The sequence below is a fragment of the Sinocyclocheilus anshuiensis genome, unplaced genomic scaffold, assembly GCF_001515605.1.
Source record: "Sinocyclocheilus anshuiensis isolate Anshui unplaced genomic scaffold, SAMN03320099.WGS_v1.1 scaffold9, whole genome shotgun sequence".
Classification (NCBI taxonomy): Eukaryota; Metazoa; Chordata; class Actinopteri; order Cypriniformes; family Cyprinidae; genus Sinocyclocheilus; species Sinocyclocheilus anshuiensis.
Genome location: NW_015540887.1, coordinates 1,741,806 through 1,753,412, shown reverse-complemented (window position 1 = coordinate 1,753,412; position 11,607 = coordinate 1,741,806). Strand labels below are relative to the sequence as shown.

Sequence of the window (11,607 nt, the reverse complement as noted above, 5' to 3'; positions counted from 1 at the left end):
ACAAAAGAAGGCTTAAGGCAAGAAGTAGGACCCGTGTAAATATCGGATCAGCTTTCCAGCGCTGGAGAGAACTCAAAGAGCGGAAGGCCTGCGATCGGACGCCGAGGTTGCTTTGTTTCTTCTCGATAGGCGAGTAACACCGTGTCTGCGCCGGACATGTCAGTTGTCGTGCCATGCCGCAACAGCTAAAGTCTGTCTACACTGGACGCGTGATAAAGCGACCGTTGAAAATCATTTGAAATGTGTGTCAATACGTCATAAGAACTAATCGCTGCCTGGGGGGCGGAGCTATCAAAATAGGGGCGAGACCCTTTTGGGGTAGGGGCGTGTTTGTTTTGGTGAATTGAAATATCAACATTGGCTACCAGAAATCACTTACACCACCTATAATGTCACACACTTTCAATCTAGACAGCTCAGTTGATAATAAAGTAATTTATTTCTGGCTCATCACAGCACACTGGGACAAAGGACAACTCCTGTTTCCGTATACAACTACTGTATTATGATGACATCATCACTGTTTGAAGAGCAATATTTACCTTTCTTCTTTTTCTTCTGCACAGTTTTCTACAAATAACTCAGCTCAAACCATTTACACACATAAAGACCTGTTTGAAAACATTTTATTTTGTGAATAATGGGTTATGGACAAAACACAACAATCCGTCCACATACAGATCCTGACATGCATGCTAATGCAGTGTAGGGATGTAACGGTATGAAAATTTCTTATCAAGATTATAGTGACCAAAATGATCACGGTTATCAGTATTATCACGGTACTGTTCAAATGTGCGGGAGATGTTCAAAAAGTACCGACACATAAATCACTTCAAGTTTTATATTTAAAAATCAACAAACAACAAATAAAATGACTTTTTGTTTGCATAATCACTAAAACAATAACATTACCAATGATGTTCGGATTTTAAATGACAACTTGAGTGACAACAGTTTAATAGCATGTTGAAATATCTAATGTAGATGTTCAAATAAAGCTTTGAAAAAGTTTCATAAAAAGGTAAACCTCACATTTCAGCCTTTAAATAAAGAAAAGATACAAGTCAAAATGATAATTGATTAATAAATTATAGGTATTTTATCTGCTCCATAAATAATTCTAGATAACTTATCTGAATTGTTTAAATGTGCAGAATCCACATAAGCTTGTTTTTCATCAACCGGTCAAAATTTACAGCAGGGCATGCAAATTCGGTCCGTTTTTGGCCCAGACAGAAACTGCACACAGACTGAATGTAAATATAAGTGTCTGTAAATCCACTCACTGACACTAGGTGGCGCTGATGGAAAAGCTGAATTAGAGCTGTTTGCCGTAAACTCCGTGGACAAAGCTGTATTGCGATTAAGAACACTTCCTTTAGGCATTACATGGAGCGAAGATGAAAACAAAATGCCATCGAATAGTTTCTGAAGACAGTCAGAACCTTCAGAGGAACATTCATATAATTAATTCATTTATATATTCATTTGTATAATTCCCTTAGCACTCTTTTAAAACCTCCCAGCTTTTCCACCGTTTTCACTCAAAAAGAAACTACTCTGCGTGCTGTGCGCACGCGAGACTGTTACTTAAAACTGTGCTTTATGCTGGACAGTATTTATTTATCGCGAGTTGTTCAAATCGCGGTAATCTAATACGGTTTTAATGATAATTAAAAGATGAAACGGTAATACTAACCATGGGAATTTTATCATGATTTATCGTCAAACCGGTAATCGTTACATCCCTAATGCAGTGTAACTCTAAACTGTCAGTTCTCAATCTCCCACAACCACATCCTGACCTTTTGCTTAATCAGGAAGTGTGAGTGACTTTCTCTTCAGCTGAGCTTTCTGGGACTGAGACGTTCTGTTTAACTGTTACCTCAGCTGTGCATACATGCTACAGTCCTGCATATTCAGGCCTGCTAATCAATAGCTTTGTTGAGGTGCTGTTTCTTGGGTCCTAAAGCAGATGTTTCATTCATCCAATGCAATGCAGATGTTTCATACAGTGCAGGCTTGACACAACATCCATCAAGTGTGAAAAGGGGGTGCTCATAAGCACATTTTTAAACCCAAATTATCAAATGGGACAGCTTACAGTCTCATGGAATTCATAGATGTAAAATGCAAGTCTACAAAGAGCACTATTCGGGAGAGGGCCTATCTATCTCTCATGTTGTTTGTATTCAAAACACATGACAGGAAACTGGAAATGGAACAAATAGAATATCAAAAGAGTTCTGGAAGTATTGTATCCTTTGAAACAATTTGGCAGGGAAATCAAGTAGAAGAGATCTAAAGTAATTATGGCATGGACAACACTTTGAGCATCTCTGAAACTAAAAGAGGAACAGAAGCGGGCAATATTACGGAGGAGGTGGTACAATCAAAAAGGGAATTTTATATAATGCTTTCATGTCTAAACACAGATGAATCTTGAGGCCTACTAACATTTGGTCAGAAATCAGCAGTCATTTACACCTTGAGGTTGTGTATTTGTAAAAGAAAGCAGAAATTACAATAATAAGCCAAGAACTGAGTCAAGTTTCTATTTATGTGAGATCTTATGTGCATGACAATCATACAGAGGAAATGAATCCATGCGTGAGAGTGTTTCTGCATGAACAGCTCTTTATGTGCTTGTGGGCCTGTGTATAAATGAACTAATCCATGAATACACTTCCATTCAAAAGTTTGCAGTAGGTATGTTTTTTTTTTCTGAAAAGGAAGATATTAAAGGGGTCATATGATGCTGCTAAAAAGAACATTATTTGGTGTATTTGGTGTAATGAAAAGTGTTTATGCGGTTTAAGGTTAAAAAAACACATTATTTTCCACATACTGTACATTATTGTTTCTCCTCTATGCCCCGCCTTTCTGAAACGCGTCGATTTTTACAAAGCTCATCGGTCTGAAAAAGCGAGGTGTGCTCTGATTGGCCAGCTATCCAGTGCGTTGTGATTGGCCGAATGCCTCAAGCGTGTGACGGAAATGTTACGCCCCTTACCATATTGTGATGCCTGCGGCAACCACATGTGACGACCCCGGGCTGGACTCCGCTTCGTCCACGGTGAAAGCCGATCCGGCGATCAACAGCGCGAAGTTGAAGTATTTCCTCAGCGACCAGCACGGATCAGCTTTAGGCATGACGAAGCGATATCGTCCTCTTTTGGGATATCGTCCTCTTTTGGGGACTCTTCAAAGTAGTTTCGCTTTCACAACGAAGCACACAGCGCCTTTACGACATGGCGGCGGCAACAACAATACTACAGTGAGAATAAAAGTTACGCCTTCATTCTTTGCGTGAACATTTGGGCAGCGTTATGCAAATCTTCCCACACAGTGACGTAGACATGTGGGGGCGTGTTAGAACGAGCCGTTTTAGGTAGGCGTGGTTAACTCTTAACTTTCATAAAGAATATCTCTTTGGATTTGAGACTTTAGTCTTTGCAACTTTACAGATCTTCTTTATGCACCAAGAGCTTGTAACACTCCAAAGAGAAAGGAAAAATTGAAATCGCATCATATGACCAATTTAATACTTTTTTTCACCAAAGATGCAGTAAATTAACAAAAAGTTACAGCAAAGAGATTTATAATGTCACAAAAGATTTATATTTCAAATAAATGCTGAATTTTGCACTTTCTATTCATCAAATAATGTATTTATCACAGTATTCAACAAATAATAAGCAGCACAACTATTTTTAACATCAGTTATAATAAGAAATGTTTCTTGAGCACCAAACCAGCATATTATTGATTTCTGAAAGATCATGTGACACTGACTGAAGACTGGAGTAATGGCTGAAAATTCAGCTTTGCCGTCACAGGAATAAATTACATTTTAAAATATATTAAAATAAAAAACAATTATTTACTATTTTTTACTGTAAAAAATACAGTAAAAAATATTATACATTTTGTCATAATAAATGAAGCCTGGGCGAGCATAATAAAATTCATTTAAAAACAACATTTTCAAACAGTAGTGTATACTTGCAGTTTTCCCTTTTTATCCATTTTTGTTTTGCAGAGAAAAAGATTGGATGCATTTCTTACTGAAATTGTGCATCTCTCAACTTTCATATACATAATGCTATCAGAACAAAGTCTTTATATGATAAAAAGGCCATCTTTAATACAAATAGTTCATTCAAAAATGAAAATGATGTCAATATCTACTCACCTTCTTGTCAATCGAAACCTATATGCTGTATTATTTCCAAGGGACAAGAAAATAAATATTTTGAAGAATCTTTACACAGCTCTTTGTCATAAAAAAACAAAAAAAACATCAAGCTCCACCATTAAAGTTGTTCATATGACACATGCATAAGTCTTCTGAAGCCATATTCATTTTTGGCTTTAAGTCTCCAATAAGTTCACTGAAGTAGAGTTTAAAAATATAAACAGAACCTTAATTCTGCATTAAAAAAAAATAAATAAAAAGAGTTTTTGCTATTTAATCTCTGTTTTGATTGGATTCATATCAACTGTAATAAAAGCAATTATAATCATAACGAACAGCCATTTCTTTTTAATGATGAGTCACTGCCTGGGTGAGAACAGGATTATCCATGCTCTCCTTTCATCTCTAGACCTTATATCATTTCTTCTGGCTGAGCGAAACTCTGCTTCTCCTATGAACGAGCAGGCAATCTCTTTTAAAAATATGTCGTCGCTGTCCGTGACAGACAGCTGAATGGTGTGAAGATGTCATAACAAGTCAAGAAGGGCAGACAGAGACTGACTTGCACAGAAGACATACAGTAACAGGGATGAGAGTAACATATGTGCTGTATCTGTTTCATGCATGAATTGGCAGAACAACAGTAAAGCACTTGTCATTGGCAGCATCTGTCTCGCAATAAAAATAATCCATGAACTTTAGGTCCATGGACCATTGTGACACTGTTCATACCATGAAAAAAATAATTATTTGTTTTAAACCTATGCAGCATCAGTTGTCTTTGTAAAGGTCGGTGATTACCTCTTGCAGTGAGAGGTTGTTGAATAGACAGTGGAATAAACTATTAGCCTAAATGTCTGATCGGTTTAAGCTATATCATGACAAATGCTCTGAGGGAATAGAAACAAAGCTCCAGGCTTTTCATTATAGTTTTCATTTTTTACAAGACATTGAAAAATAACATTATTCCCTTTTACTTCACTTCTTGCTTTCTTTATTATTAGTTTTCAGACCCACTAGTTAGTTCTAACTAGGACTAATAAATTAATCTTTGCATTAGTAACCCAGATCTTTCACTGGAAGGCTTTGGTGAACTGTTGTATAATTGGTGCATCTTTCACCACTCGATAGTGCCAGGTACTGATTAGAATATTAAAGAACAGTGAACCTTTCATACATATAACAACAAGAGCTGGTTACATTAGGAAAGGCACTCCTATAAAGATAAAGAACAACTTCTAGAGAAAATACTGAAACAATTACGCCCTTGTATTTACATTGAAAACATACTGAATGGGGACAACGCTCGCATCTTTTTATTATGCTGATTACGACGCACTACGTCGGACTTGGGTTGATGCCCAGTTATGTGACATATAAACGTGGCCTGGCTCTCAATGTAAACCTTGGCTGCATCCTAAATTGCACGAATGAGTAAAGCAACACAACGGTGGTAGGTCAACATGACAGATGTAGTACATCCGGATTACATTCATACTATATAAAACATACTTTTTTAATGGTTGTGAAGTAAATAGCCTTCTTATTCACAAGAAGTATGTCTTCAGAGTATGTGATTCTGGACGCATGCCCTTGGGTTTTTTTAGGGATCAAAGGCCAAGTGATATAACAAATCAGAAATAAATGTAATACAATTACTGCAAAAGGTTTAGCCTACACCAATAAAGTTTAATCTAAAATCTAGATTAAATCAAGTTTTATCTATATCTATTATTATCAAACTTTAAACCTGGTTTGAAAATAAGCAGGATAAACCCGTAGTAAACTTGCGTCTGCTATCGAGTCCGGGATGTGAATCCGTCACTCATCTCGGTGCATCTCGGCGTACGACAAAGAAAACAGAAATATACTGTATAGCATTTAACTGCAGCGGTGATGATGAAGTGAGCGCCAATGATCGCAGCCACGCCTCTCGTTTCTCACGCCCGCTCCACGCGTGGCTGCTGGGCGGCGGTGTCATAAAATATACTCCATTAATTGATACTATAAATATATTTCCAGGATTATGAAATCCGTATGCACTGCCAGAAATGTGTTCATTGCTTGCTTGATCAGCCGTTTGAATAACGGTAGCAGTTTATTAAGACGGCAGATATTTTACAAGTTTATTTCCTTTTTTGACACGAGCAACTTATGTCAGAAAGAGAGTTTGGTAGTAAGCAAAGAAAGAAAAAAAAGGAATATTAGCATTGTTCCTGTTTAATTGCAATGGCGAATCCATCATGGAGGAGAAAATTAATCGTAGATGGAGGTTTTAATCGCAGGTTAGAGTTCTAATCCCTGATTTGTTAATCTGTGTTTAAAATTAAGTGGTACAACACAACTCGATTTACAATAAAACCCAGATCAACAAATCCTTGATTAGCTCTAAACTTTACTTAAATTAATCCTTGTTGGTGCAACCCACCCGGTTTAAAATAGTTTCATAGATATTTAAAAGGTGGCAAGTCTTTCCTAACTATATATCACATTCAAATACTAAAACAACAGAATTTCATTCATTCATTTTAATAGTACCACTGTTTAAGTACCACTGTTTACAGAACAAGCAAGATTTATTTAGTACCAACCGTTCAGACTGATTCAAAATTGTTTTTGATTCAAAAAGAATTACTGATAAATTAATTAAAAAGACGTTTGCTTTGATTCACTAAGAAGAACCGACTGACAAGAGTTAGTTCAGTAATGGGATTGTTCGCTGTGTTTTGGGATGTAGCTACAGAGATGATTTTGTTGAGTGTATTTTATTACAGTTGTTTATTACAGTCTGCATGGACAGAAGAAAGCAAAATCCGTTTTTTTTATAAAGTCTAGGTTTCCATCTCTAATGTGTTCAAGACGCCGTGTTTATAATGTCAGCCGCCAAAGTATGACCCAGGAACATGACTGGAGCACCCTGCAACGTAATTCCGCTACTGAAGCAGCAAAAACTGAAGGCAGAGCATCTCGACAGCTCATAACATCTCGACACAGGTTTAATGCACTCATGAAGGAATATAAAGCGTGATGAAGACTGAATGGACGGTTGCGCCCTCCGTTATCTTATAATAGCGCAAGAAAACATTTGAAAACACTCCGTCCGACCTAACAATCATCGCTCACACACAATTTCTCACACCACATCACCTTCTGTGTGCTTATCAAAAGAAAACTGAGTCCCTTTTCCTCAATGTTTCCTTCCAAGCGTTTAACTATGTAACGTTACTACCACACGACTGGACAGCAAACATCACCAGCTTTTAAAAATGCAGCAGGGATCACTTACGTTTCAGTCACCGATATGCTCCATGATTCTAAGGCAGTATGCAGAGCAGACCAGTGTTCTGATACACGGCGATTCTTCCTCTTGCTCTGCATTCTGGACTCGCCCTGACGTGACGTCAACCGCGCATTACGTCAGCGTTGTTGCTCTAAAAGCACCGCCTCGTCACAGATCGCGGGAGTCAGAGAGCATGCATTGTCCTCGGAAGATTTGAAAAAAAAGAAGTGTATTTTAATTTGTTTATTCGTCTGCCTGTATTAAAGAACGTCTCATGAAAATGTTTTCGATGCATGATTTACAGACATAAACGAGCGCGTGACAGGTGCGATAACGGAAGACCTTGACTGCCATCTAGTGGTTGCAGCCTAAAGCACTTCTACATAATCAAATGCAGGTGGATGAAGTGAAATATATATTCTGTAAACCCGTACTACTGTATCTTATTCCATTCTGTAGCACCTGCCATAATAACATAGGAATTATAACATGCACGAGTTTGAATAAAGGTGAAATGAGCTATATTTAGATTTTTGTAATTAGTAATAAATCCATATACTGGAGAAAAAAAAATAGTATTTTTTTTCCAGTATATGGATAACATTACAAAAATAAAATGATAAAATAATTGTATTATTATTCTTACTACTTTAAAACCAATAAAACCTTAAATTAGCACGGGATCATAGAAAAAGGGGCTTTCATTTGCATTAACATTTTACATTTATTCATTTAGCAGAAGCTTTTATCCAAAGCGACATACAAATGAGGACAATAGAAGAGTCTCTCTCTCTCTCTCTCTCTATATATATATCACACACACACACACATATGTATGCTCGTCAAACTACACCGTAGGAGTTTTACTTCAGAAGTGTTTGTTATGGCAGAGAGGAACAGGTTATCTCCATTTTACACAAAAAAAAAATATATATATTTTCTGAGAACTAGAGGAAGCGAAACTATTTCAAAGGCAAGGACAGACAAATCAGGTGTGGCATTGGTCGTCAACCGGCCCTCATCTGACCACACACACCTGCTCACTGAGACAGAGAGCCAAAACTCAGTCACGAGTGTGCGACGATCAGTATGTTTTAGGGACGTAGATGAAGGGAACAGTTTTAAAATGTACTTTTAATTCTTCACATATTTTCTGTATTTTTTATATGTCAGCTTATATGCATGTATTTTGAGAAAATATGGTGCTTAATTTTAAAGAGAGGTCGCCTTTCAACTTTTTGATTTGCGTAATTTGCATTGCATCTCTTGGATACGGAGCAAACGTCGATGTTCCTTTTAAACCTACTACTACTTCTCCATCTAAACTTCTTCCTTGGAGCCCGATGGAGGAGACTGATCCTGACCCCGACCCAGGTGAAACCACCCAAGCGGTGTTTACACTGAACTACCCCCGCATTCAGCTCCCGTTTGAGATTACGTTATGGGTGCTACTTGCATCCTTTGCCAAAATAGGTGAGCGATTACACATTCTATGGCAAGCTGTTTTAACATATATTCTTTAGACCACCTACTAGTGACTTTGATGTTACTAGTATACTTATTTATTTTAATTACTAAGTACAGTACTGACTCTATTCCAGTTTTACTAGCGGCCTACGTATTTATCAGATACTAGCCTATTTGTTTGGGAAACACTAAGCACTATGCAACATTTCTTATATTAATTTTCAATAGATTTTTTTACTTAGCTATATGACATGGCTAGTCAGAAAGGCAACTTTATTCTATAGTTAATTTAGAATCTTAATGAGATGTTAAAAAAGGGTAAAAAGGTATAAAAAAAAAGTTACTAGAATATAAAATGTAAGAAATAGATTCAGTAAATTAGATTTAAGGATGAATGAATAGGGTGTCACGTGTGGCTATGGAAAGCACACAACGCAGGAGTAGAAATAAACAAAATCCTTTTAATAATAAATCCACAGGCAGGAGAAACACAGGAGACAAACACAATATCAACATCAATACTGGAACTAAGGAGCTAGGGCAAAACACAGGGCTTAAATACTAGAAGAGGTAATTAGGGAGAACTGAAACAGGTGTGGCGCTAATAAATCAAAAACCATGGAAAATAATAGACAAGGGAACTCAGGGAAATGTGGAGACAGAGGGTGCGTCTCAATCAGCTCTCTTGTTCAGTAGTAAGGGCACTGATCAGGGAGTCGGCCATTTTAAGGGCTGTCTCAATCGCGAAATCCTTCCAGTGCACTGGAACGTTCGCTCCCTGAAAAATCCCACAATGCACTGCAAAAACTAGGGAGCATAGGCGCTCACTATGCTCCCTTACCGGAAATAATGTCACATTTCTGAAGCACGAAACATAAACTACACGAGCCAACTCGATAAATATAATGACTCGTGATAGAAGATTTGAAAAGACAAACCGCTTTTTAGTGTATTTCAACATAAACACACATCGCTAGACAGGAATTGAACACATCTAATTAACATTTATAATTAATATTCGGCTGAAATGTTGTAAGAACTTGTACCAGAACTATGTGTTTAAAGAGAATAAAAAATAAATATCAAAAAGAGATCGGTCCTGTCTGTTGTTTATTAATTCCAGTGATGACGTTCTACTATGTTGTCCGTTGACGTTGTACGTAATCATGTCACTGGAATTTGAGTGATCACTGTCCCAACGTGCAGCGAGTCAGGGAACTTACCAGTGCTCGAATTCATGTACACGATCTACTGGTCCACGAGCTCGGGAGCTGATTGAGACACACCCAGAAACAGAACATAACTGTGAAAGTTCGCCCCCCTCCCGGAAGGCGCGTCCTCACGCCTATAAACAGTCCAACAGAGGAGGGAGGGTGGGGGTTCGGGAGGCAGGTGTGGGGCAGGCAATGGGAAAGGGGCATAGTTCATAGGGCCAGGGCAGAGTAGACCGAGGAGCTAGGGAGGAGCCAGGAGCAGGAGGAGCCATGGTGGAAAAGGCCTTGACGATACCCTGGGGACGACTGACGGAGAGGGAGCAGATGGAAGAGGAGTGCAGGATGAAGCAGAGCAGATGGAGAGCCAGGGCGACACAGAGGATCCGGAGGGCCAAGGTGGAGCCAAAGGCTCAGGCGACCGATGCGGGGATCCGGAAGACTGCAGCGGAACCGGAGCGACTGAGGACAAAGGTGGAGCCAAAGGGAAGGAGGAGCCTGACAGAGCCGTAGGGACGGAGTGACGAGGCGAAGCCAGAGGAGTGGAGACCCGAGGTGGCGGATGGTCGACGACTGACCGAGGCGGAGCCGGAGGGACGAGAGAGCCCGGTGGAGCCAGTGGGATGACGGGCCAAGGTGGAAACGAGGGAGCTAGGAGCCAAGGCGGAGCCGATGGGTCGAAGGACTGACGTGGAGTCCAGGACTCAGAGGCTAGAGGCGGAGACAGGGGATCCTCACGCCTAGGCGGAGCTGGAGACTGGAAGTCCCGAGGCAGATCAGAGCGCCCAGATGGTGCTGACTGAGGGTCTGAATCGCAGCGAAACCCTCTTTTGGACCGTTCGCTGGCAGGCGTGCCTTACACCGCTCGTTTAGGCTTGTGTAGTAAAAGACGCAAAGCGAGCGGTCAAGGAAGTGAGTAAGGCACACCAGATCTAAAAAGTCCCTGGTGTGGTCCTCCAGCAAATGGTCCTTCTGCTCCAGGCAAAGGAGTTGGACGGCTGGTAAATCCATCCGGGAGAGGAGAAAAACAAAAACAAAAGAAAGAAAAACACCGCAGTAATAACTTGGAGTTCTGGTATTCTGTAAATTGTAGCTATGGAAAGCACACAACACAGGAGTAGAAATAAACAAAGTCCTTTTAATAATAAATCCACAGGCAGGAGAAACGCAGGAGACAAACACAATATCAACATCAATACCGGAACTAAGGAGCTAGGGCAAAACACAGGGCTTAAATTCTAGAAAAGGTAATTAGGGAGAACTGAAACAGGTGTGGAGCTGAATCAAAATCCATGGAAACTAATAGACAAAGGAACTCGGGGAAATGTGGAGACAGAAACAGAACCAAAAGAGAACATAACTGTGACATAGGGTACTTATAAAACATTTTCCCCTTTTTAACCACTTGCACACACACACACACTGACACACACACACACACACACACA

General features: G+C 39.3%; 2 protein-coding genes across 2 annotated transcripts in view; one reads left to right on the top strand and one right to left on the bottom strand.

The window, feature by feature from the left end:
* Positions 1-7,589, bottom strand: part of LOC107688733 (type I inositol 3,4-bisphosphate 4-phosphatase-like) — a 29,714-nt gene extending 22,125 nt beyond the window's left edge. Inside the window, exon 1 of the mRNA XM_016486477.1 lies at positions 7,488-7,589. The gene's annotated coding sequence lies outside the window, so the exon portion shown is untranslated. The remainder of the gene's footprint in view (positions 1-7,487) is intronic.
* Positions 7,590-8,660: 1,071 nt separating this feature from the next.
* Positions 8,661-11,607, top strand: part of slc9a2 (solute carrier family 9 member 2) — an 11,389-nt gene continuing 8,442 nt past the window's right edge. Inside the window, exon 1 of the mRNA XM_016486545.1 lies at positions 8,661-8,954. Coding sequence (XP_016342031.1) covers positions 8,681-8,954 — 274 coding nt within the window. The 5' untranslated portion in view covers positions 8,661-8,680. The remainder of the gene's footprint in view (positions 8,955-11,607) is intronic.